The sequence below is a fragment of the Saimiri boliviensis genome, chromosome 4 (assembly GCF_048565385.1).
Source record: "Saimiri boliviensis isolate mSaiBol1 chromosome 4, mSaiBol1.pri, whole genome shotgun sequence".
NCBI lineage: Eukaryota > Metazoa > Chordata > Mammalia > Primates > Cebidae > Saimiri > Saimiri boliviensis.
Genome location: NC_133452.1, coordinates 88,368,924 through 88,395,844, shown reverse-complemented (window position 1 = coordinate 88,395,844; position 26,921 = coordinate 88,368,924). Strand labels below are relative to the sequence as shown.

The window sequence follows — 26,921 nt, the reverse complement described above, 5'->3', positions numbered from 1 at the left end:
AGTCAAGCCCAGTTATCCTGCCAACATTTAAATACATTATTGGCTACTGCGGCTTGCACAGTTTTCCAATTCCATGTCAGGGATCTCATGATCAAACAAAGGAGATGAAGATACCCCAGAAAAAGGATGCTCCTTTTCCAGAGATACCGAAGGAAGGAAGCACTGGTTAATTAGACACAATCAAGGTCAAAGGAAGATGGACGCATGGTTCCAAGATAATTCCCCCTGCAAAAATGACCTTACTCCATGGCTTTCCTTCTACCCTGACTATCCACTACTTCTACTGAGACCACCCAGGACTTGTTCCGATTGCTTCCTCCCAGAACCTGACTCACCGCTGGCTGCCTCCTTCATCTCAGTGGGCAGGGTCATTCCTTCAGCCACCAGAAGCTGGTTAAATAGCTGTGAATCACTCTGTGCCATGGGGGGCTCAGTCCTTGTCTTGGTGGGCTCGGCCTCTGTCTTAGGGACCTCGGCCTTTGCTTTGGGGGACTCAGTCTCTTCCTCTGAGAAGCTGGCCTCTGACTTGGACTCCTCTTCTGGATCTGGGGTACAGGAGTGGCTTCGTGAAGTAGACAAGCTGCTTGGTTCATTAGACAGCAGCCCATACTTGGTGTAGATCTGGGAGTTGAGCAGGTCATTGAGGGTGCTGCCCTCAAACCGACTACTGAGAATCTGCAGCAGACCCTCGGCCGTCTCCACGGACACGGAGATCTCACCCAGGGCCTTTTCACCCAGGGTCTGTCAACAGAAGGGGTATACGTTTAGAGACAAGCAGACACAAAGGTCTGGGGGACAGTAATGGGAAGGGTGATCACTCCCCAATACGCCCTCACACCTTCTACATACTAGACCCTCACAGCACTTGTCTTCTCCCCCAGCAGGCCTCCGAACTCTAACCTCTAGCTCCAGCCTCCCCACAAGCAGAATCCCTTATCTAAAACTCCCTCTAGAGAATCCCACCTCTAACCCTGCTACAAAACCCTTAGGTTATCTCAGGCCTGTAATACCTCATCCAGGTTCTCCCGAAGCTTCTGGAAAATTGGCTGCTGCTCACACAAGTCCAACTTTTTGATGAAGAAAAGCAGCTCCCACCACTCAGCCTGGGTCAGATATCCCACTCTCTCATTCTTCTGAGGTTCGGGCTGGAGGTAGGGCAAAGAGTAGAGCCCGTCCATAGGATTCCAGTCCCAGGAGGGAAACCCTGAGGACACAGGCAGGGCGAGGATCAGCACCCCTCAGGAATGGGGTCCATTTCTGGACCCCTGGGGCTGCTCCTGGTCAGAAGTGGCTTCACCCCAGTCACTACTCCTCTGTTCAGAGACATACTATCCACGTCCCCTCTTAGGCTCACCTGTGCCCAACACAGGAGCCCCTGCCCGCTTCACCACAGCTGCTGAAGCCTTATCCTCAGTGGCTTCCTCAGGGCCCAGGATCTCCAGCATGTGCCAGTGCACCCAGTAAGTGCGGCCTGTTGACTGCCAGAAAACCTGGTATGAGGGAGGAAGAAAGAGGGCAGAATAGAGAAGGCTCAACCCTCTGAGCCTTGGGCTGTGAAGGCTTGAAAGGACATGCCCAAGCATAGATTTGGGTCACACCCTCAAGACACACACCTGGCTAAGCCTGGAAAAAACCCCCACATGGCAAAAGGCTTCTTTCCCTTAACAGGAGTGGGCCCTGCCTCTTTTCTTAACCATGATGGTCTCTGCTTCCACATTCCTTCCTAGCCTCTTCCACCAGTGGTGGCGGTGGGGAGGCACCTCCATTTATCAGTTCTGCTTCCTGGGTGAGTCTCTCATGAACTCACAGCCCACCCACACCCCTGCCAGATTTTCTCAGCCCTCCAAATGCACCCCCCACAAATGCCAACACCCTTCTATTATTTCAATTTCCCGGGGGGGGGGGAGTTCTTCTTGGGTGGCCTGCGGGAGTCCCCTGTATGGAAGTCCCAGCCATACGCCACCCCAAATAAACTCCCAACAGTGTCTCACCACCGTGCAATGCCCACCTGCACAGGCGGAATGCCATTGTTGCTCTGCCGGAACTCGCCCTCGTCCCCAGCACTGATCTCCTCGTAATCATCCAGCATCCGCACTCGCATCCCCGGCTGCAGCGTCTGTTGCACATACTCTCCATAGCCACTACGGCTGGAGAATTCAGAGCGCTGGCGGAAAACCCACCCTTGTCTTCTGGGGGTGGTGACAATGGTGGGGAGTAGAAGGCTGGGGCCTGAAATGTAGGGCTGAAAGATGGACCTGGATGGCCGAGGAGGTGACGTGCCCTGTTCACTGAGGGTCCGGGCCCAGCCCATGCTCCGCACCAGCTCAGAGATGAGGTTGCCCACAGCCATGCTGAACTCCAGCTCCCGCTGTCCCCGGCTTTTCTCTCTTGTAGCACATGGGGAGCTTTGGTCTCCAGCTCCCAGCTCTGGACTGTTATTCAGCTGATCCAGGAGGGAGGTGACACAAAGGTAGCGCTTCACCAAAGAAAAGAGCAGCTTTCCTGGGATCTGTAAGACACAATCCTTGGCGCAGGTTCATCTCTTCCTGGCTTCCCTCTTCCCTTCCCCCCCAATAGCCTCCCCTACTCCGTAGTTCTCAAACTTTGATTTGTGTACGAAAGGCACAGGGAGCGTCTTAAAACACAAATTCCTGGGTTCTAATCTCAGAAATGATGAATGGAGAGGGGCTGGGAGGGAGGACATGAACCTTCATGTTAACAAGTTCCCAGGAGGCTCTGGGGCTAACATATAGTCCTGAACCACGTTTTCAGAAATAACGCCTTAGGCCTTGTACACAGCATTTCCCTACAGCTGGCAGCGTACCTGTGGCAGGTGAATGCCCTCAAAGGCCATGCAGTGTTCTTCAGAGGATGTGGTTTCTGCAAACAGCTCCAGCAATGTATAGCGACTGTCAAAATCCATGTGCTGCTCGATGCCATCTTGCTGGCTCAGTGACAGAAGGACGTGGGCCCGGCTCCCTGTAATCCACACCCAAACCGTATCTTCTCCTCAATCCCCAATACCTTCTCCCTGCCTTTCTTAGATTTTATCTCTTACCCCAGAGGCTTTCAAACTTTGTTACTAAGACTCACAGCAAGAAACACATTTTACATGGTAACCTGTTACAAACATACATACATATAACTGAAACATATATTTTATGCTACAAAATTTACCTACTAAGTGCTACACACTGATAACTTTAGTGTTTTTTTTTTTTTTTTTTTTTTTTTGAGACGGAGTTTCGCTCTTGTTACCCAGGCTGGAGTGCAATGGCGCGATCTCGGCTCACCGCAACCTCCACCTCCTGGGTTCAGGCAATTCTCCTGCCTCAGCCTCCTGAGTAGCTTGGATTACAGGCATATGCCACCATGCCCAGCTACTTTTTTGTATTTTTAGTAGAGACGGGGTTTCACCATGTTGACCAGGATGGTCTCGATCTCTTGACCTTGTGATCCACCTGCCTCGGCCTCCCAAAGTGCTGGGATTACAGGCTTGAGCCACCGCGCCCGGCCGTGTTTTTTTTTTTAATGTTGGTTATAATCCACCAAACTGATTTCAAAACCAACTAAAAAATCTCAATCCACTTTCAAAAATACAGATGTCTTATTCCCTTCTCTGTCAATGCACTGAGAATGAACAGATAAGCCAGCGGCTATCATTTTAGCTTCTCCATATACCTAAAATAGCCTATTAATCTATATATTTCCTTTGCATTAAATTGATAGTCACCAAATACTAGGTGTTCTTACAGAGCTGGGAAATCTCTTTCTGCTCTTACTCCTCCTTGTGGCCCCATTTTCTCCATTGCTTTCCTTCTTCCCTGGCTGTCTCTTACCAGCATCGTGGGCTGCCAGAGCCTGCAGCATTTTGCCTGCACTCCGGCGGATCTGAGGCTCAGGATTGCACAACATGTGCATGAGCAGGTCCAGGGCTCCTGTCTCTCTGAAGACACCAGTAAGGGGTCCGATGCTGGCATAGGCACTGAGCACATGGATGGTGTGAAGCACAGCAGCTGTGAGGCTTGGGGTCCCACTTTCTGCCAGCTGCCGGGCAGCCCTGCGTACCAGCGCCTGCACATCAGCCTCCATCTCTCCCATTGCCACTTCATCCAGGCCTCCTGGATCTCGAGGAAAGCTTCCTGAAACCCCAGCTGGTTCATGCTGAGGTCCCTTAGATAGTGCTCGCTCACCTAACAGCCCAGGGCAGTTGGCGTAGACCTCAGGAGCTGACAGCCACATGAGGATGTGCTCTGCTTTGCCTTCTTCCACACCCACTTTGCCCGCTTCCCCACACTTCAGGACACTCCATCGGATCAGGTATTCAGGATGTCCATCATGCCCAGGCCTCTGCCGAATGAGTTCTTCAGGGTATGCCTGCAGCCGGGGCCCTAAGGGCACCATGAGGTCCCCAGCATGCCGTTCCCCCACCATCCTGACCTCCTGGGATACACAAGGAGAAAGATAAGGCAGTATGAGAAAAGAAAAAAATTACATAGAGGGGGTGGAATCTTGAGACACAGAGAAGGTGGGTGGTGATCGGTAGGCTGCATGGTAGAATTTAGGAGGCCAAACAGAAAAGGCAAAAAATAGGATGGAATAAATAGCTGAACATACTTTGGGATTTATAACAGAAGGAGAATAGAGTGAACACAGTGAGGGGATGAAAAGAAGGGGTTTCAGAAATGGAAGTTGGCTGGGCATGGTGGCTCACATCTGTGATCCTAGCACTTTGGGGAGTCAAGGCAGGTATATCATGAGGTCAGGAATTCAAGACCAGCCTGGCCAACATAATGAAACCCTGTCTCTACTAAAAATACAAAAATTAGCCCAGTATAGTGGCACACTCCTGTAGTCCCAGCTACTCAGGAGGCTGAGGCAGGAGAATCGTTTGAACTGGAGAGGCAGAGATTGCAGTGAGCCAAGACCACACCACTGCACTCCAGTCTGGGTGACAGAGCGAGATTCTGTCTCAAAAAAAAAAAAAAGAAAAGAAAAGAAAAGTAGAGTTTACAAAAAGAGAATGAAAAGAATAATAGGCAAAGTAACAATAAACAGAGTGACAGTTAAGCAAGACAGTTTAGGCAGGATAGCGGCATGGCTGAGAGTTACAGGTTAGGACTTAGAAGAAGAACATGGGCGGACAGGAAGGCAGCAGCACACGAGGCATGGAGTCAGAACACGTGAGGAAAAGTAGGATAGCCGGATAGCAGAGGGGCCGGACAGGGAGTATAAACAACAGAGTAAAGCTGCAAGGTGCATGTAAAGGGTGGGCCACGGCAGATGTAGAGAACGGAGATGACAAAAAGCTGGAATGTTGGGGCAAATGACTGGACAGGAAAAATGTATTTGAGTCTTGTAAAAGGGGGAGGGGCCTAGGGACCAGACAAAACTATGAGAAAGACAACCAGGTCTCTCACCCTGCACTTACGCTGTATGGTAAGGATCTATAAATCAGGTAGATAAGATAGAGGTGGTAATCATGAGGTTAAAGGTAGGGAATGAGGTCAGGAGAGAAGCAATATTCAGAAATTTCAGAGTCAGATAAATGTGACTCTGAATTCTGGCTCTTTGTCTCACTGTTTGCATAGTTTGGAACAAGTTACTTAACCTCTGAGCTTGTTTTCTCTTCTGCAAGATGATAGTAATATTCATAGCTATTTCATGAATTTAATAAGATCATGTATATAAAGCACTTGGAACAGCATGTAGCACATACTTCTTAGATGGAGGAGGTAGGAGAGTCATCAAATAAATGCAAGTTGTTAAGACTGATTGTAAATGGGAGTGGAATGATCAGGAAAGATACGCGTGATATGAAGCAATGTAGGGGCAACAGGAAATAGAATAAGAATGAAAAGGTAAACCCAGATGAAGACATGGTGGGCAGGGCAGGGGTCATGTTGGCATACAGGGATAGAAGATAAGAGTAGAAGAGGAGGGAGAAATAAGGATGTGGACCTCAATGGAGGCAGGGGCCCACTTACGATGTGGGGCAGGCCTGGATGGTAACCAGCGACGCGCCAGAAGGCAACTGATTACCAGCAGGGGGAAGAAAAAGAATCGGATAGGAGGAGGTGGGGGGTGTAATGTAGGCCTAGAAGAGCAACAATAAACTAAGGTGTAGGGGTGAGGTCTGGAAGCAGGGATGAGACCAGCAGATGGCAAGGTCAAGCCCAAGCTTGCAGAGCCGTGGGGAGGTGGAGGAGGCCAGCACTGCAGAGGGAACGGGTTTGGGGAGCGGGGTGAGGATGGCTGGGGGAGCGGTCCAAGGAAGCCGAAAAGACCCAGTAAATCTCAGAGAGCTAGATCTGGTTCCCTTCGTCAGCCCTACTGACACTGGCTAAAGAACCGGGGAGGGGACAGGAGAAGGGGAGGGACCGGGTCCGCGTAGAACTCTCCTCTCACCTCCCACCGCCCGGCTCAGCCCTCGCTGGGACCCAGCAGCTGGTCCCGCCGTCCTGGCCCCGCCTCCTCAGAGCTCCCTTCCGGGTCACACGGCGAGAGCACGCACGGCCGGGTACCTACGGGTCCCACCGCGGCCCACGCCGAGCGTGGCGGAACAGCTTGTGAATGGAGCATGCGTGCTACCGCAGGCGGCTGCACGGGAAGAGAGGCGTGGGGGCAAGCTACCGGCGGAGCCCAAGATCGCGGTCACTTTGCTCCTCTCTGCAGCAGAAAGAAGCTCTTACCATCCAGTCAACCGTGAACCCCCGCTTCTCTTCACTGGATTGCCCTCCTAATCCTCTCTCTCCCAACACAGAGACCGTTCTGACGAAACATAGTATCCCACACTCCCACCTTAAGGCTGTCCTATGACTTTTCAGTAGGTCACGTGCCCATGAGTTTCCCAAACCCTTGAGCAAGGCTTTGGATTAGTTGTGCCACTTTTCCTATTAGTTAAAATTACTCCTATGCGTTGGCCTTAACACCTAGCAAATCCACGCATGAGAAGAAGATCCTCGACCCCGCAAAAATGTTCCTTAAATTAAATCGTATAGAATTCAACAGCCCAAAGCACACCTTAGCATTGTTCTCACCAAGCAGCCCGGATTGCTACTCAGAGCGGCAATTTTAGGAGTTTGCCTTGCAGTCATACCCCCCTCCCTCCCTAAGTAGAAAAATAGAGCCAAAGACCCCACAGTCTGTGCACAAAAATGATACATTTATTGAAAGAGTATTTTTTTTTAATACAAAAGAAAGCTCTGTACATAGGACTGTGACCATGTCCACTATTCCTGGGTCAGCATCCCAGGGGAAGTAGAAACCACTGACATACACACTCACATTCTCACACACACACACACACACACACACACTGGCGCGCGCGCGCACACACACACACATACCCCAGAGCCACGGAGGAAGGGAAACACCAAGGATCGCTGCACATAAAAATGCCACCTCAACTCATCCCTGACACACGCATGTTCTCCCAAGGCCACGCTCACACAACACCCATTATAAGCACTTTGCCTGATTCACTCACTGGGTCTGTCTTTTGTGGGAAGGAGAGGAAGAATTCATCAAAGGTCTCCTCCCCTGGGTGAGGGAGTAGGGAGTGAGTGAGTGGTGGTGGAGTGAAGCAAGAGCAGAGCAAAGGGGCTGGGCAGTTACAGACCTGAGTCCCAAGCTCCCCTGCTCTCTGGCCCCTGATTTGCCATGCCCCAGCCTTGAAAGCCACCCATAAGCCCCAGCTATCTCCAGGAGAAAGTCCAGAAAGGTGACTTCCATCTTGGCACCCCAAATAGGGGCAAGACAGCAATGAGGGTTAGAGGTTAGGGGGTTCTCAAACACGTAGGCAAATCATCCCCTTGATAACTAGGCTGTGCGTAAAATCTTCCCCCACCCCTTCACCTAATCACAGAAGCCAGCTTGTTCCTACTGAAGGCAGTTAGTTGCAGGGGTTAAGAAAATTTCACCCCATTGCTGCCCTGTTTCTGAAAAAGCTCCCTTTCTGGATATAGGTGGTGAAGGTAGGCTCTGACACAGGGTAAAAGACCCTCCCCCCTATGCTGCCCACCCTCAAGATCTACCCCAAAGGGGGAAGAGGGAGGTGGGGCATGGCCCCTGTACAAATTACATAAATACTGAGGTTACACTTAGAAAAATAAAGTCATTTTCTTCAAGGCTTTTTGTCTTAATTTAAAAAAGTTACAGTAGCTGCTCACTCCCTGGGAGAGCTGCCCATTTCTGGCTCCCCTTTGGCTGCACTCAGCCCAAGAGCTGCTCCCACTTCTTCTGACCCCCATTCCTGCCTCTCACCCACTCCCAGACCCCACCCTGCTCACTGCAACTTGAGCCCCAGGCAGCTACAGGCCTGGGGAAGCACAAGGCTGCAATGCCCATGCGTGTGGCACAAATGAAGTCAGTTGCCTCTGCCTGACACCCTCCCACCCCACCCCGACATTTGGTCTCCCTCTTCCCTCTCCCTAGCAACAGCCCTAAAGGGCAAAAAGAGGCCCAGAGCTGTAGGTCACCCTCCCCACCCCGTTGGGGCATGGCCTGAGGGCCCCTCCCCCTCGCTTTCTCCTGGAAACAACCCAGGACTGGGCAAACCCAGAATCTCCCCTGCACACTGGCGGACTCCAAGCTTGTGGGGTAGCTCTGTCCCCAGGGGCCCAGCCAGTTCTGGGGAGCCCAAAGGCTCCCCAGGGAAGGGGAGTTTGGGCAGGGAGGGGGATGAGAAAAACGCCATAAAAAAAAGTTAAATATTTTAAAAATATATATTTATAGATTTGTTTTCACTTCGTCTCCTCAAATAAAAAGTTCAAAATCAACTTTAAGTAAAGCAGCTGGGAGGAGAGGGGGGAAGACGAGGGGAAGAAGGGAACGCTGGTGGTTCCCTCCAACCCAGGAGCCCCTGGAAGTCCAAGGGGAGCGGCAAGGCAGGGCAGGCGGCCCCAGGAACCTGCCCAGTGCACAGGCCCAGCTACTCAGGAGCTGAAGGGGCAGAGGGCAGCGGTGTGAGGGAAGAAGCCCCTGTCTCCCCAGCTGGCCCCCTGAGGGGCAAGGGCAGGGCTCTTTTGACCCAGCCTGTGGCAGACACAGGGCTCACCTGGGGTCAGCGAGGAGGCTGGCAAGAGGGCCCCAACTGCTTCCTCAGGGGAGGACACAGTGCCCAGCCCCACAGAAGGCCTGTGTGTGGGGAGGTGGGGCACGGTCCCATTGGGTAAGCTAATACTCATGGCAAACATCAAGCCAAGCTGGCGAGGGGGTTCCCAGGAAGGACGACGGCCCCTCCAGCAACAGAAATGGGAGGTGGGGCAGGAAGAAGGGGAGGCTGAGGGAGGACGGGTGGAGGCAGACAGGCCCATTTCTTTGGCTGGAGTGAGAGGGCTCAGTCCTGTGGCTGCCTGCCCGCTCCTCCTCCCCGCCTTCCTCCCGCGGCCCGTCAACGTGTGTGTAAAGAAAACGTGAAAAGGCAACAATAAATAAGTGGTGCCATCCCTCGGGCCATCTGTCCAGGGCGGCGGGCGGATCATTCACTCTTGGTGCTGTGGGCGGTGTCCAGGTTCACCACCTGTAGCTCGGTGAGGTTGCTGCTGCTCCCGGCCTGCTGCCCTATCACAGCCATCTGGAGGGAAGGGGGTGTATGAGGAGAGGCAGGGACTGGCCAGCCAGCTCAGGCTCCCCCGTCTTCCCTGCCTGCCAACCAAGGCCTGCGCAGAAAAGCAGATGGGCTTCTGGGCTAGGGATTTCAGCTTTGATAAAACTGGTAACAGGGTCCCCCGAAGTCAAGGCAAAGAATTGGCTATCTGGGCTGGGGTGACAGGTATCCCCACCTACCTGGTGGAGCTGAACTGCTGAAACAGGGATCTGCACTGTCCCAGACGACGCTGTCAGGAACACCTGCGGGACACCACCTGCATTGGAAAACCACAGGAGATACTCAAGTTGTTTGTTGAAACTTCCTGATGTTGGAGGAGTGGTGACAAATGCCCAAGTGACAGGGGGAGTGTCAGATGGAAGTGCCAAAGGGATAGGATGCCAGTGTGTCTGAGGGTGCATGTGAGTGTGAGCATCCAAGGGTGCATGGGTGTCCAAATGTGTGGGTGAGCATCTAAGTCTGTGCTGTATTTGGGTAGAAATATTTGTAGGCCTCAGTGCATGTGTGTATGTGCGAGCATGCGTGTGTGTGTGTGTGTGTGTAAGGAAGGAAACGGTCCTCCTTTCCTGAGCCCTGCTCCTCTACTCACCTGGTTCCTGGACCTGGCTGTGGGACACCTGCATGGTGGATGGTGCCTGGGAGAAGGCATTCAGCACGGTGAGGCTGCCATCAGCCAGGCCCGAGGTGGGAGCATACATCACCGTATGCGGGCTAGGGTACATCATGTGGCCACCCACAGTTGTGGGCACAGATGACGTCATGATGGTGGCGGGCAGCGTCACTGGTAAACACAAACGTGTGTCAGCTCGACACTGGTCCCTACTGCTACCTCCCATTCCCCCCCTAGGAATTCCAGGCCCCCAAAGCCCTCTTGCCATTCCCCAGGTCAGAAGCTAGACACAACTATTCCTCTGCTCTATCATCAACTTAAAGAAGTCTATTTTTTCTTGAACACAACACCACCAATCTTTAATTGTATCCTATCACATTGTACTATTCAATTGTCTTATCTGCTGAATTCTCTAAGTCCCAAATCTTGGGAAAAACAAAGATTCTGACTGACCTACTCTCAGGAAACTCAGATACTCCCCTTTTAGGGAGCTCTGACATCTTATTTTTATTTGTTCTCATTCTTCCTCCTTCTCAATGCACAGCTAACAAATTCATCTTTCAAACCAGCATGTCTCAAATGTTAATGTGCATTACATGGGAATCTTGCTAAAACAAAGATTCTGATTCAGTAAGTTTGGGGTGAGACTCAAGAGTCTGTATTTCCAACAAGCTCCCAGGTAATGCTGGTGTTCCCAGTCCATAGGCCACACTTTGAGTAATACGGTTATAAATAATGAGAACTTAATATTAACCTTATTTTGAGAGTATCTGATCATTCCTGAAATGTCTGGAGATACGTGAGGGTAACTGTAGCTATTCAAAACCTGTAAGACCTTAGCACAAAGAGAAAATTGCTAAGTCCTTCCTGATAATTAAGCAAATGTGTCTTTGAGCAAGTAACTTCTTATTTCTAGGCCTCTGGCTCCTCATCTGAATGAGAAGGTGGCTCCTAAATTTCTCCTGGAATCCACGGCCCCACTGCAGGGCAGGATTCAAAACCCAGTCATCCTCACCTGACTTTCCCATAATTATTAAGCCAAAAGCCTCAATATCCACTTTAAGAAATCCCCTGACTTTAGCTACAGAAGGATTACTGCTGGCACCTACTGCTAGGCGTCATGGGGGAGGCAGGCAGGGACAGGGCTGTGAGCTATACCTGTCCCGCTGGAGGAGGTCTGCGTGAGGTCTGTGCTGCTGTCACGGGAGGGAGACGCTTGCTGTGGGGCCTGGTGCACTTGAATGGCCTGCACTGGGACCTGCTGGGCCACTGCCCCACCTGTAAGACATAGAGTCTTGTTTGTGCTCTGTCCTGCCCAACTGCCACCTCCATGAAGTACCCATGGACACCCCAGTCCCAGGGTCTGGCACACTGGTCCCCAACTCCCATCACTATCTTTCCTGGGAGTCAAAGAGGCCCTTCATGCCCGAATCTCCCCTCTGGAGGCTTCCACGCTCTGCTCTTGCTCATCCCTCCTCCTCCTGCCCTGGGCCTTGCCTCTCTTTTCTTCAGTTAACCCAAGAGCTGGCAATAACCCATCAAGGACATGATCTGCCTTCCAGTCAAGGCAGGAAGTGGTGAAATGTCTACCGCCCTGTGGCAGTGGGGGCACGGGGCTGGGGTACCTAGACAGGGCCAGAGTATATGGTTGAAACTTACTGACAAGGACAGCAGGGGTCTCAGTGGGCAGAGGTATGCCTGCCAACAGGATATAAGAAGCTTCTCTCAGGCTCTGGCCCCTAGTCACCTTCCTTCTGAGCAGGGAAAGAGGTTCTCTTGGTGCCAGCCCTAAACACACTCTTAGCATGCTTGATTTGCCCGCAGGACGAATCTCTCCCTGCCCCTCGAGACTCACCAGGCATAAGGGTGAAGCTGGTAGGCAGCTGCATGAGGCCCCCAGAGGAGACAGGGCCGCTGCCTGTACTCTTCAGCACAGTCCCGTTGGCACTGCTGACAGCACTGGGGCTGACACTAGCAGACACTGGTGCCAGGTAGTTGGTGATGGGAAAGGAGGGGCCACTGCTGACTTGCATGGTGGTAGAGGTGCTAGGTGCTGTTTGGATGGTCGAGGTGGTACCCGGCAGGTTGGTGACTGTGAACGCCGGCTTCAGCGTGTCCTACACCCAGAGTAAAGATGAAGCAATGAGCCTCTACCAGATCCTGCCTTTGCAGAAGCTTTGTGTGGACTGAGAACCCAGACTGAAACCAGTGAGTTTGGGTTCAAATCCCCATACCACCATTTACTTGCTGCCTGACTCTTAGGTAAGCTATTGATCTACCGAGTTACAGTTTCCTATCCATAAAGGGAGAGGAATACCTACCCTCTAGGTTGCTGTAAGGATTAAGTAGGTTAGCCTATGTAAATCACTTGGAAAACAGTACCTGGCACATAAAAAGCCCAAAATAAATATTTGCTGTTCTTATGATGATGATTATCATTGTCATCATTATAATCCCGAGTTCTCTGCTCCAATGGACTGTGGTAATCTCACCGGCTGGGGAGTCGGGACACCAAGGCCTGCTCCTAGCTCTGGTAATGACCATTTATGTGACCCTGAAATAACCAGTCCCCTTTTCTGAACCTTGGTTTTCCTCTATAAGCATGAGGGGACTGGGCTGCTATGTTTTCTTTAAAAGTTTTTCCAGCTCTGATTTGTCAGGCTTCCGATAGGAACTCTGAGTTTCTCAGGGAACTTAAGAGTTTGAGAGAGATCTTGAGGGTCTGGCAATGACGCACATCCAAGATGTAAACTACCAAAAGAATGTACTCATCCAACAAATTTCCTGGGAATAAATGAGACCTACTGTTACAAAAGTTTAAAAATTATTACAGATGATATGCTACTAAGAGAGGGGGAAGCCTACAGCACTGACTCTCCCCTTAGGGAGCCTTCGTTCTTAGAAGGGGAAGGAGGAAACTGAGAACGAAGCCACCAAGCCCAGACCCGAACTGAGTCAACCAGAGGCTCAAAGGCTTGGGGATGGTTCAGCACGAGACGTTTGCTAAGCAGCTGGGCCCAGGACTCTTGATTGGCAGAGGCGTTGCTAAGGCAAACAGTGCCGCTTCCTTCCATTGGCCAGTTAGTTAAGCACTACCCGGAAGGTGGAGCTCCCCAGACAGCAAGGGAGGAAGCCCCACCCCCTCTCCTTACCGGGAAAAGGAAGGGGGAGGTGTAACAGCCCCGGCATCCCCAGCAGCAGGCGAAAGCGCTCCCTAACTGCCCAGGCCCCCAACATCCTAAAGAGGCAGACGGCAGGCTTGTAAGGTAGTCTCCGGCCCAGTCAACCAGCCTGCCTGCCAAGAGTGCTGGATTCCCAGGACCCCAGGACCAGAGTGCTCACTTTCTACTCCCTGGCGACCCAGCCTGGAGGGCCGGGCTAAACTACACCCCCGCCCCTAGTGGGGAGACAGCTGGCGGGAGGAATGCAATGGCCCTGCCAGGCAGGCGGGCTGCGGGCGGGAGGCCGGCTTGGAGCCCGAGCGGGCCTTATATGGGCACGGAGGCCGCCCGCTTATCTAGGGGGCCGGGCTCTGTAAGGAAAGCGAGGATGGACACCTGTCCCCTAGGACGAGGGTTGCTAATCCGGCTCCACTCTACATCGGTAGGCACCTATCCACCTGTCTTGGGCCAGAGAGGGAGAGGGACCCCCTTCCCTTCCCTCCTCTCACATAGGCAACCCAAACACACCTTGGTCTCCCCACTGCTGTCAGACTCCGACACCTGGTAGGTGAGATCTGTCTCTTCAAAGCCAGTGGCACTCATTCTCTGGTCTGTTGTGGGGTCTGAACGGGGTGGAGAGTCTGGCGAGTTGAGGCAGGTCTGAATCAGTGCCTTGCCGGTCTCACTGGTGATCATGGGCTGCAGTTTTCGGGTGGCAAAGGTATACACATGGCCTGTCTCACTGGCCACCAGCAACAGCACCTGTGTCCCTGTCAGCGTGGACAGCTCATAGGCCTGAGGGGCGAGGAGGGAGATGGGCAGGTCAGCAAATTTTTTATCTCTACCTTCCTTGGGAAGTTGGAAAAAGAAGAATTAGACAGTGATCTTGTTCCCTTATTCCCATAATGACCTTCATCTCTACTGACTCTGGGGACAGAGTGTCCTATCAGGATCTCTGCAAGCAGCAAAACTACCCATGCTCCTCCTTTGAGGAGCAGCCCCACTGACCTGCAGATACCCCAAGCAAACAGTAATAGCTGGCCGGTGGTGGAACATACAACCTCAGGGGATACGAACGAAGGACCCAGTTAGCTGCTCTCCAACACAGCTTAGAGCCTGGAATGTCCCAGAGCCTCACCCCTCCTCACTGTCACAGGGACCAGGATGGATCCCTACCTACCACAGTGGAATTCGCACAAGACATTAGTGATAAGGGACCACTTAAGCTCCAACTGTTCCATGTTTCTTTCCAGAAACTGCACAGGCTCCAACTTGTTGACACAGCATAATTTCTCCTTTTGTCCTGTAATACTTCACTGCCCTTTTTTCTTTGTCTTGGGAAGAAGGTTATGAAAGGAGAGAAGAGAGTTTTCCTTCATTAATTACATCTCCTCACAACCTTCTCCACTGATGATCAAGTGATAAGGCATACTGATACAACAGTGTCTGGATGAGACCTAGATTAGTACTGAACATGCTGCCATGAGCCCAGGAAGGGGACCTTAAAGGATGGCCCCAGAGATGCCATACCCTCCCAACGAAGTTCTACGAACCACCTTGGAAGCAGCTCTGGTTTCTACATGGGACAGAAATAAACACCAGCCAGTGTTTCCAAGGATCCAGATCCTTGTTTCCCAATTCCTCTGCTTTCATCCCTTCCCTTCCCTTCTACACCCCAAAATTACTCCTTTCCTCACCACTTTCATTGGCTGGCAGATGAGAAATTCCTAGGTACCTCTGCAAGCCTCCCTGACTTCCCCCAAACCCCCTCCATGCATAGATTCTCCGTGGGGCTGGAACCCCACTTGTCCTAACTGCAGGAGATTCTGCAGCTGGTCCTGCCAGGAGCATGCGGTTCCCAGTGGATGCCATGGAAGACTCACGGCCGGCGCGGGACTAGGTCCCTGCTGCTCAAGACAGCACCAGTTCTCCTGCCCGGCTCCCTTACCTGGTTCCTAACCCTGCCTGTCCTTCGAACAAGCACTACTCTCGTGGTGCCCGCTTCCTCCCACACATGCTCGCTCATTGTTGTCATGCAGCTCCAGCCTCCTCACCTCCATACCTTCTCGTCTGCTCTTTGCTTTTCCGGCGCCCTCCTCCGAACACCAGAGTGCACAGGACCTACTGATCCCGCTTCTCTGTATCCACCTCCTTGGCAGCCTGGCAGCCTCGCAGCCTCCCATGACCGCTCCTCACCCCTTCACTCAGCAAGAGCCCTCTTCCCCTCGCGCGCCGGTCACTCCCACCTCGGCGCCTTTCCCCACGGTTCCGGGCGTTCACGGGATCTCCCCTCTCCCCACATTTCCCAGGCGGCCCCTCCCCTTCGGCCCTCCCCGGGCAGGAGCCATCCCCTCCCACAGACCTCCAGCGGACTCGCCGCCTCTCACCTCCGCCTCGGCTCTGCCTTCCTCCCGGGCTCCCCGGTGCATCCCCACCCCTCCCGGCCCCCGGGGCCCGCCAGCCCGCCGGCTGGGTACCTTCTTCATGATGCCCGTCTTCCTCTTGCTGAAGGTCGTGTAGCGCCGCAGCTTGTTGTCGATGAACTCCATCTTGATCTTCACGCGGCCCCGGGTCTTCTTACCCGGCTTGGCCCCGCTCACCGCGCCGCTCACCGGCCCGTAGCCTCCGGTGGCCGCCGCCGACGCCTCGGGCCCACCGACCACCATGCCGATCTCCATCTCGCTCAGGCTCCGCTTCAGGCCGCGCCGCTCGGCGCCCAGCTCCTCCTCCTCGCCCGACTCCGAATCGCCCTCGCTGCCGCTGTAGAGGGCCCCCGCGGTGGGCGCCGGGGTGGTTGCCGCCGCTGCCGCAGCCTCCCGCTCCAGGCGGCCGGGCCCGAGCCCCGCGCCATTCCCGGGGACTCGGCCCCCGTTAGCACCGCGAGTCCCGCCGCCGCCGCCCGGCCGCCCCGTCGGGGTCCGATTCAGGCTGCCCCCCAGGGCCGAGCCCCGGCCCAGAGCCGCCGCGGCCCCAGCTTGGCTCGGTAACATGGCGCTCGATGCAGGAGGGCGGACGGGCAGTCAGCGAGGAATCGGAGACGCCGCCGCCGCCGCCATCGGCTTCCCGGCTCAACCCGGCACTCCCGCTGCTGCTGGTGCCGCTATCGCTGCCGCGGCCGCCGCTGCGAACCCGGGGCCCCTGCACGCCCGGGCCGACCTGGGCCCTCACTTTCCTGCCCCTGTGGCCCGGGCTGCCCCAGGCCGCGCGCAGCGCCCCCTGTCCGTCTGCTAGGGCGGCGCGCCCGGCGGCCGTCAGCGTCCCCCGGGGGGCAGGGGCTGCTGCCCGCGGCCGAGACGGCGGGTGGAGGGGGCCGGGACCACGCGCTGGCGGCGGAGGGATCCCCCGACCCTTCCCCCCATATAAAGAGATACAATGTTTCCTTTTATGGCGAGGCCGCTCCTTATATGGTGAGCCCCAGCGCCCCCGCCCCATTGGTCCGCGGTTCCGGCACCTCCGCTCCCCATTGGCCCACAGGGGCGCTTATTTGCATGGACATACCGAACTCGTTGCTGTCATCCCGCGTCAGACCGCGACTCCAACGGGGGTGAAGCCGACGCCTCTTAAAGGAACCGGAGAGCAGGCAAGCCTCCGCCTCCCTGAACCCGAGAATGGTAGCACGGTTTGGGAGGCACCAGCTGAGAAGCAGCCTGGGAGAGGACTGGAGCGCAGTCTTGCGGAGGAGAGGGAGCAGCACTAGGAAATGGGCACCGGGACGCTGGAGGCAAACACTGGGGAAACCCCCTGGGTGGACTGTGGGGTTTGCAGTAAAATTTAAAATGCAGCTCAAATTCCAAGGGAGGAGTGTAGGGATGGATTGGAGCACTTCCTCACGCCCCCTGAGGGAGGCACAGTTATTGGCGGAGCGGAGGGGGCTTGGGTCCCCGGTATCCAGACTCGTCGCGCCCCGGCCGCTTGGCTCTAAGTTTTCCCCTCCCCCCGACTTCCCTTCCCTTTCCCTCGCTTTTGTAGGCGACGACACTTTCCCACCAGGCTGGCTCGCGGGTCCTCATTCATCATCCTCTGCACGGTGGGGTCTTTGGCAGACATACATCTGGAAAAGGCGGGTGGAGGAGAGGGCGAGAGACAGATCGGCCTCCCAGTCCCCGAGGCGGGCAGGGAGGAGAGACGGAGATCAGTGAAGACTTCCAGCTGCAGGCTGGGCTAGGGGGAGGGGGGCGTCCCGAGGATAAAGCCCACCCCACCGCCAGTGCAAAGACCTGGGAAAGTGTAGCCTGACAGAAAGTTTAAGCAAGTAAGCACGCTAGCGCACACACACGCACATACACACCCTTCTTTGGAAAGCCCATTGGAGGAAAAATAAATTCTCAGACAGGGTATCGCTCTGTCGCCCAACCTGGAGTGCAGTGGCGCGATCTTGGCTCATTGCAACCTCCGCCTCCTGGGTTCAAGCGACTCCCACCTTGGCCTCTCAACGTAGCTGGGACTACAGGCGCATGCCACCACAGTGGCCTAATTTTTGTATTTTTTGTAGAGATGGGTTTTTGCCGTATTGCCCAGACTGATCTCGAACGCCTGGCCTCAAGCGATCCTTCCCCCTCGGCTTCCCAAAGTCTTAGGATTATAGGCTTGAACCATCGTGCCCCGCAGAATAAAAATTTAAAGATTAGAACTGGGGTGCAGCAAAGCCAGGTTCAAAGTCTGGGTCTGGATGTTTTTGCCAAAGCAGTGAAAATAGTTTGGCCTTTGCTGTTAGAGAATTATTTAAATCTGGAATCTGTCTCTTTGCAGCCCTGTACCTACCTGGAAACAAGTGATCTGATATTTCCAAACTCCATATTCATCAATGTTGCTATCCATTCCATGAGATTTTTTTTTTTTTTTTTTTTTTGAGACAGAGTGTTGCGCTGTCGCCTAGGCTGGAGTGCTGGCACAATCTCGGCTCACTGCAACCTCCGCCTACCAGGTTCAATCGATTCTCCTGCTGCCTCAGCCTCCCAAATAGCTGGGATTACAGGTGCCCACCACCACACCCAGCTAATTATTTTATATTTTTAGTAGAGGCGGGGTTTTGCCATGTTGTCCAGGCTGGTCTCGAACCGCAGACCTCCTGGTTGCCTCAAGTAATCCGCCCGCCTCAGCCTCCCAAAGTGCTGAAATTACAGGTGTGAGCCACCATGTCCAGCCTACTCCATGAAATTCTTAATGCAGATTTAATGAGATAAAGACTAAAGGGCAGAGTAATTGGTCAGTGCTTAGGCAATAGGAGTTACCTGGAGTAAATCATCTCATCCTAGCATCTTCGAATGTTTAAGGGGATGGGAGACTGATTATTTCTGCCTGAAAAATTGTGGAGATTTAATAAAGCAGTTGACTGTAATCTATTCATTACTGGTAGTGGTAGTAGTATCAATTCAGTATACTACAACTGACATTTAAAAGAATTAATTAATAGGTATCACAAAAAGCAAAGTCAAATATTGCTGCATAAAACATTTGTTTGCATTATATATAAGTTGAACCCTATAAAATTACCATTTTATAGGTCATGAAGGTGGGATATTGTCAATTTCTTATCATTCAGTGTATGTGACAATATCAACTGCATTTCTTACTGTGAGTCACGATCCAAAAGCTTTGAGAAATACTGAAATAAAATATGTGCAAGTGATCAGTAAAATATAGTGTATATAATGAATAAAACATAGTGTGTATGATAGAGATGAGGTCTCCCTATGTTGCCCAGGCTGGTCTCAAACTTCTGGGCTCAAGCTATTCTCTCACCTCAGCTTCCCAAAGTGCTGGGATTAAAGGCCTGAGCCATGGCACCCAGCCCCTAATTGTTTTCAAGAGGTTGCCCCTCCCCCCACCAGTTTACTCTTTACCACAGGTACTTCAACATATGGAACATGTTAGCCCAAGAGGAAGAACAGGTCAAATAGATAAATAGGTTCCAGAAGGGTTTTAGGGGCCACAAATGATACTTGGGGTCATGTTTTGTCTGAGCACCAAAATATTACAGCCAAAGCCCTGGATTTCATTCCCACCTGCCCTCTAAAGACTTTTTCATTTGAGCCTCCTGGTTTAGACACATGCAAGGGTGACATCCCTCAGCAGGAACAGACAACTGCTCTCTGCCACATCTATAGGGGAGCTCCTACAGATGTGGCAGAGAGCAGTTGTCTGGGAAGAACACAGTCCTTAGCTACCCTCCAAATAGGCTGTCCTCTCTTCAATTTCTCCCAACTCCTGGGTCATTGCACACCAGTGTTAGTGTCACAGCTTCTTTGTCTGCTTGGGATGGCCCAGCTTCATGTCCTTTGTAACCACAGAGAGTCAGGAGGAGATCTATACCCACACTATTGGATTACTGCAGGTTCCAGAGCCAAAAGTATTGCTAGGGATAAAGTCAAAATCAAAAACTGTGTCATAGATGTGTTTTATTTGGACCTTATAACATTTAAAAATCATGAGAGTTTACATAAAAATCTGAATACCTGGCCAGGCACGGTGGCTCATGCCTGTAATCCTAGTACTTTGGGAGGCTGAGGCGGGTAGATCACTTGAGGTCAGGAATTCAAGACCAGCCTGGCCAACATGGCAAAACACCATCTCTACTAAAAAAAAAAAAAAAAAAAGCAAAAAATTAGCCAGCCTTAGTGGCACACGCCTATAATCTCAGCTACATGGGAGGCTGAGGCAGAAGAATCACTTGCACCTGGGAGGCAAAGGTTGCAGTGAGCAGAGATGGGGCCACTGCACTCCAGTAAGGGCTACAGAGCGAGATTCTGTATCCAAAAAAAAAAAAAAATCTGAATATCCAACCTCTCTCCAAAAAAATTGGAATTTTTGGTAATAATGGACCTAAGTACCCACAGGAGCACTGTCACCTGGAGCTGATGGTGGCCGTAGACCCCACACAGCCTACTGAGCTCAGGGAAGCTCCCTGCCTGGCTGCTGTGAAATGGGAAGTTGAAATGTTCCTCCAAAAAGACGTCATCGAAGTAGGCCTTTGCAACAGAGGGGAGCTCATGTCCACCCCAGACCATGAAAGTCCTCTGGAAGTGCATGAGAATTTCAGCCAGATCCCTCACACCACACAGATTCCACCCAGACCTTTTTTTTTTCTTCTAACTTTATCACCCAAGTAATAACAAAACAAACATTAAGGATTGCTTTTAAAAATTACTGTTGGCCGGGCACGGTGGCTCACACCTGTAATCCCAGCACTTTGGGAGACTGAGGCAGGCGGATCATGAGGTCAAGAGATCAAGACCATCTTGGCCAACATGGTGAAACCCCATCTCTACTAAGAATACAAAAATTAGCTGGGCGTGGCGGCATGTGCCTGTAATCCCAGCTACTTGGGAGGCTGAGGTAGGAGAATTGCTTGAACCCAGGAAGCAGAGGTCGCAGTGAGCTGAGGTCACGCCTCTGCACTCCAGCCTGGCGCCTGGTGACAGAGTGAGACTCTGTCTCAAAAAAAAAAAAAAAAAAATTACTGTCAAAATACCCTAAATCTTTTTTTCATTTGGAATTAACCTTTACCCAGGGATTCATAATTTCACACAGAGGCAAAGAGGGTATCAATTGTGATGGCAGCATTAGAAGTAATGGAAGAATTTATGAGTCATTGTGCCCAAGAAAAGTCTGGAAAGCCACACTCCAAACACTAATAGTGCTTACCTACGGAGAGTGAGGTTTGAGACAAGAGACGAAAGGGGTGTGCTTTTCAGCTTTATATAAGTCTGTATCATGTGACTTCTTTGACAATCAATATTACTTTTTTTCTTTTTTGTAGCCAGGCTGGAGTGCAGTGGTGCAATCTTGGCTCACTGCAACCTCTGCCTTGCAGGTTCCAGCGATTCTCCTGCCTCAGCTTCCCAGGTAGCTGGGACTACAGGCGTGAGCCACCATGCCCAGCTCATTTTTGTATTTTTAGTAGAGACAGGGTTTCACCATGTTGGCCAGGATGGTCTCAATCTCTTGACCTCGTGATCTGCCTGCCTCAGCCTCCCAAAGTGCTGGTATTACAAGCGTGAGCCACCACACCCAGCTGACAATCCATATAACTTTTATATTTTTCTTTTAAAATTAAGCAAAAATAGGTGTGACGGCTCATGCCTATAATTCCAGCACTTTGGGAGGCCAAGGTAGGTGGATTGCTTGAGGTCAGGAGTTTGAGACCACCCTGGCCAATATGGTGAAACCCTATCTCTACTAAAAATACAAAAAAAAAAAAAAAAAAAAAAAAAAAATTAGCCAGGTATGGTGGCAGGCACCTGTAATCCCAGCTACTCAGGAGGCTGAGGCAGGAGAATCTCTTGAATTCAAGAGGTGGAGGTTGGAGTCAGCTGAGATCAAGCCACTGCACCCCGGCCCGGGGGACAGAGGGAGACACCCTCTCAAAATAATAATATTTAGCAAAAGCAAGCTGGGTGTGGTGACTCACGCCTGTAATCCCAGCACTTTGGGAGGCCGAGGTGGGTGGATCGCTTGAGCTCAGAAGTTCAAGATAGGTCTAGGTAACATAGCTAAATTCCTTCTCTACAAAAATTAGCCAGGCATAGTGGTGCATTCCTATGGTTTTAGCTACTGGGGAGGCTGAGGAAGTAGGATCGCCTGAGCCTGGGGAGGTCGAGGCTGCAGTGAGCTATGACTGTGCCACTGCATTCCAGCCTGGGTGACAGTGAGACCCTGTCCTAAAAATAAATAATTAATTAATAAAGCAAAAATAGAAACAGGGCAGACACAGAATACATGGACTTTGGTAGACTGTGCAGGGAGGCGGTACACAGAAAAGACTCGTGATGAATTAACACTTTGAGTAAGGGTGACTGTTCTCCAAACAGTGGTACCATTAATGGAAACAGTGAACTTGGGTGGAGAAATAGGTTTGGGAAAGAGCTAAGTGCTGCTTGGGCCCAGGGAATCAGGCAGAGGAAAATGTGCTGTAAGAAACAGGGAGGCTGGCGGGGGGTGGGTGGCTCATGCCTGTAATCCTAGCACTTCGGGAGGCCGAGGTGGGTGGATCACCTGAGGTCAGGAGCTCAAGTCCAGCCTAGCCAACATGGTGAAACCTTCTCTCTGCTAAAAATACAAAAATTAGCTGGTCATGGTGGTGCACACCTGTAATCCCAGCTACTAGGGAGGCTGAGGCAGGAGAACCACTTGAACCTGAGAGATGGAGGTTGCAGACCATGAGCACACCACTGAACTCCAGCCTAGGCAACAGAGAAAAAGAAAAGAAATGGGGAGGCTGTGTCTGGAGCTTGAGGTAGAGGCTGGGATTAGAGCTAAGGGTTTGGGACCTGTTCACACTGAAGAACCAGTTAGAGCCATGTGAGAGGAGAGTCCCAAAGGTAGGAAAGAAGAGAAATGGCTGGGTGCGGTGGCCCACGCCTATAATCCCAGCACTTTGGGAGGCTGAGGTGGGCAGATTGCTTTGAGTTCAGGAATTCAACACCACCCTGGGCAACATGGCAAAACCCCATTGCTGCAAAATGTACAAAAATTAGCTGGGCTTGGTGGTCTGTGCCTGTAGTCCCAGCTACTCCGGAAGCTGAGGTGGGAGGATCCCTTAAGCCTGGGTGGTTGAGGTTGCAGTGAGCCATGATTACTCCACTGTACTCCAGCCTGAGTAACAGTGATACCCTAGGTACGAAGGAGGAAAGAAAGAAGGAAGAAAGGAAGGAAGAGGAGGGAAGGAAGGGAGGGAGGGAGAGAGGAAGGAAGGAAGAGAGGGAGAAAGAGAGGGAGAGAGGAAGGAAGGAGAAAAAAACCAGGAAGGAAAAGGAAGGGCAATGACACTCTTAGGAGATGAGCTATCTCTTGGAGCTGGAGCAGGCAGGAGAAAAGCTTCAGCCAGGGTCAGAGAAGGACTGGCCAGAGAATCTGGAGATGCTGTAAAAAGGTGAGGGAGGAGAGTCTCTGAGGAGGAAGGCCTGGCCAACAATGTTAGCCACTACAGAGTGCTCAAGGAAGAACAAGAGTTAGAAGAGGATTTAGTGACTAATGAATTTACAGAGCAGTGCCTTTCAAATATTTCTGAGTGCAACCCACAGTCCGAAATCTTTTTTTTTTTTTTTTTTTTTTTTTTTTTTGAGACAGAGTTTTGTTCTTGTTGCCCAGGCTGGAGTGCAATGGCACGATCTTGGCTCACTGCAACCTCTGCCTCCCAGGTTCAAGCGATTCTCCTGCCTCAGCCTCAGAAATCATTTTTACATTGCACCCTGTGGTCAATTAGATGATTGCTCCCAACTCTTCACACCCTCTGTTGGAATTATAAATCCACATCCTTGCTGTGTGACTTTGCAGTGTGTCCTACTGGTGCTGATGTTGGGTTTTACAGCATGACTTGCTTTGGCCAATAAAACGTTAACAGGCTCTGTGTGTGTGTGTGTGTGTGTGTGTGTGTGTGTGTGTAAGAGATGAAGTCTAGCTATTTTGCCCAGGTTGTAGTGTAGTGGCTATTCACAGGCACAATCACTGCACACTACAGACTACAGCCTCAAACTCCTGGGCTCAAGCAAACCTCCTCCTGCTGCCTCAGCCTCCCAAGTAGGTGGGACTACAGGCACACGGCATGGTGCCAGCTCAGACTTGTGGTTTGAAATGTGCTTGCATGGTTTGGCTTGTCCTCTTACACTCTGCCACTACACAAGAGCATGCTCTGGGTACCAGCAAACTAGACCTAAACCAGACATCCAACCTGGGAACAAGCACAGCTAAAACCAACCAACCCTCACCAACCTGCAGATCCATGAGTCAGAAAAAAAAACCTTGTCAGCTGCTAAAATTTGGGGATTTCTATGAAGTATCACCACGCAACAGTTGACCAACACACTATCCAATATATACAAATATGAAGCAAAATATATACAAATATAACAAAATTTTATAAAACAACAATTACCCTTACAGGATACAGTGTACTCTGATAGCGTCTATTACTTTTTTCCCCTTTTTTTCTAATCCTGGTCACAACCCAAAGTTTGAAAAACACTGTTCTAGAAAAATTTTCCCCCACTTCAACACATCTGAAGGATGCAATACATGGTGTATATTGGCGACTATGGCTCACTTACTAGCTGTGTAACCATGGTCGAACTACTTGACTTCGCTGAGACTCAGTTTCCTAATCTGTGAAATGGAAATAATCTCAACTCGCTAACAGAGGAGTTGCAGAGATGAAATGAGACAATGCATATTAAGTGACTAGTACAGAGCAGGTCTTCAAAAAACATTAGCTTTTCTTTCTTTCTTTCTTTCTTTTTTTTTTTTTTTTTTGAGACAGGGTCTTGCTCTGTCACCCAGCCGGGAGTGCAGTGGTGTGAACCTCCTGGTTTCAAGAGATCCTCCTTCCTCAGCCTCCAGAATAGCTGAGACCATGGGCATGCCCCACCACACCAATTTAAAAAAAAAATTTTTTTTGAGATGGGGTCTCTCTTGCCCAGGCTGGAGTGCAATGGCACAACCTTGGCTCACTGCAATATCCACCTCCCAGATTCAAACGATTCTCCTGCCTCAGTCTCCCGAGTAGCTGGGATTACAGGCACACACCACCACATCCTGCCAATTTTTTGTATTGTTAGTAGAGATGGGGTTTCACCATGTTGGCCAGGCTGGTTTTGAACTGACATCAGGTGATCCACCTGCCTCAGCCTCCCGAAGTGCTGGGATTACAGGCATCAGGCACCACGCTCGGCTAATTTTTAAAAATTTTTGTAGAGATGGGAGTCTAGTCATATTGCCTAGGCATTTCTCTCACTTCAGCCTCCAAAAGTGCTGAGATTATAGGCGTGAGCCACTGTACCTGTGGCTGTTTAACTGATTGATTGATTGAGATGGAGTCTTGCTCTGTCACCCAGGCTGGAGTGCAGTGGCGTGATCTTGGCTCACTGAAACCTCCACCTCCCAAGTTTAAGCAATTCTCCTGCGTCAGCCTCCTGAGTTGCTGTGATTACAAATGTGCACCACCACACCTGGCTAATTTTTTAATTTTTAGTAGAGATGGTGTTTCATCATGTTGGTGAAGCTGATCTCGAACTCCTGGACTCGTGATCTGCCTACCTCAGCCTCCCAAAGTGCTGGGATTACAGGCATGAGTCACCGCACCTGGCCTGTTTATTTATTTGAGACAAAGTCTTGCTCTGTCGCCCAGGCTGGAGTGCAGTGGTGCAATCTTGGCTCACTGTAACATCTGCCTCCCGGGTTCAAGTGATTCTCCTGCCTCAGCCCCCCGAGCATCTGGGATTACAGGCATGTGCCACCACACCCAGTTAATTTTTGTATTTTTAGTAGAGATGGGGTAGCCAGGCTGGTCTCAAACTCCTGACCCTGTGATCTACCTATCCCAGCCTCCCAAAGTGCTGGCATTACAGGTGTGAGCCACTGTGCCCAGCAGGCCTGTTATTTATTTATTTATTTATTTATAGACAGGGTCTCACTTGATCACCCAGGCTGGAGTCCAGTGTTGTGATCGTAACTCACTGCCATCTCAAACTCCTGGGCTCAAGTGATCCTCCTGCCACAGCCTCCTCAGTGGTTAAGACTAAAAGTACATGCCACCACACCTGGCTAATTTTTAAATTTTTTGTAGAGACAAGGTCTCACTATCTTGGCCAGGATGGTCTCAAACTCTTGGACTCAAGTGATCCTCCTGCCTCAGTCTCCCAAAGTGTCAGGATTACAGGTGTGAGCCACCATGTCCGGCCTGCTGTTATTTTTATTATTCAAACGTTTGGTGAGGAGTAAAGGAACTACGGCAGCTTCAGAGCTCAGGACTTGTTTCTTTCGGATGGTGAACCAGGCAGAAGTTACTGGAATGAGGCAAAGGATAACTCATGACACAAGATCCAGGCATTAAGCACTGTCTCTCTGCTTGGTCCTACCGACTTTGCCTCCCTCCTAGAGTCTTCAAAGGACTCAGACACCTAAGTCTTTCACTAACTCCTCCTCCAATCCTACTCTAACTGGCTCCCCTTCACACTTCTACCATCTGAGCACAAGGATTAGTCCTGTCTAGGTGACAGTCAAGAGGGGAGCCTAGGGTTGCACAGACAACAGGTGATCTTGCCTCCTTCATGCCTGCATGCTCACCTGCCCTGCAAACTGGAGAGAAGAACCAGTGTCCACCGGTTCATCCTGTCTAAGCCCCACCAGACTCCATGAAGGCACACGGACCTTTCTTTTTCTTTCTTTTTTTTTTTTTTAATTGAGATGGAGTCTTGCTCTGTAAGGCAGGCTGGAGTGCAGTGGCGAGATCTTGGCTCACTGCAACCTCCGCCTCCTGGGTCCAAGCAATTCTCCTGTCTCAGCCTCCCGAGTAGCTGGGATTACAGGCACCTGCCACCACACCCAGCTGATTTTTGTATTTTCAGTAGAGACCGGGGTTTCACCTTGTTGGCCAGGCTGGTCTTGAACTCCTGACCTCAGGTGATCCACTGGCCTCAGCCTCCCAAAGTACTGGGATTACAGGCATGAGCCACCGCAGCCAGCCCACACATGGCCCTTTCTGATCAGTGGGGGAAGAAGGAACATCTTCCACGAGCAAGAGCAGAGAATGAGTCTCAGAAACAGG

The 26,921-nt window shown here is 51.5% G+C and overlaps 2 protein-coding genes across 7 annotated transcripts in view; both read right to left on the bottom strand.

The window, feature by feature from the left end:
- CUL9 (cullin 9) overlaps positions 1 to 6,475 on the bottom strand; it is a 45,041-nt gene extending 38,566 nt beyond the window's left edge. For all 6 annotated transcript variants that reach the window (XM_010333887.3, XM_010333891.3, XM_010333889.3 and 3 more), the window contains exons 1-7: positions 6,409 to 6,475; positions 3,840 to 4,443; positions 2,825 to 2,979; positions 2,009 to 2,509; positions 1,355 to 1,490; positions 1,011 to 1,204; positions 336 to 741 (exon numbers count right to left, since the gene is read on the bottom strand). In XM_010333887.3, coding sequence (XP_010332189.3) covers positions 336 to 741; positions 1,011 to 1,204; positions 1,355 to 1,490; positions 2,009 to 2,509; positions 2,825 to 2,979; positions 3,840 to 4,434 — 1,987 coding nt within the window. In that variant the 5' untranslated portion in view covers positions 4,435 to 4,443; positions 6,409 to 6,475. The remainder of the gene's footprint in view (positions 1 to 335; positions 742 to 1,010; positions 1,205 to 1,354; positions 1,491 to 2,008; positions 2,510 to 2,824; positions 2,980 to 3,839; positions 4,444 to 6,408) is intronic.
- A 669-nt stretch (positions 6,476 to 7,144) lies between these two features.
- Positions 7,145 to 16,764, bottom strand: SRF (serum response factor). Its single transcript, XM_010334182.3, has 7 exons — positions 15,859 to 16,764; positions 13,910 to 14,176; positions 12,076 to 12,337; positions 11,379 to 11,498; positions 10,200 to 10,391; positions 9,790 to 9,866; positions 7,145 to 9,577 (listed from the first exon to the last, which is right to left on the bottom strand). The coding sequence occupies exons 1-7, from the start codon at positions 16,369 to 16,371 to the stop codon at positions 9,482 to 9,484; spliced, it is 1,527 nt and encodes a 508-aa protein (XP_010332484.2). The 5' UTR covers positions 16,372 to 16,764; the 3' UTR covers positions 7,145 to 9,481.
- Positions 16,765 to 26,921: the final 10,157 nt, after the last annotated feature.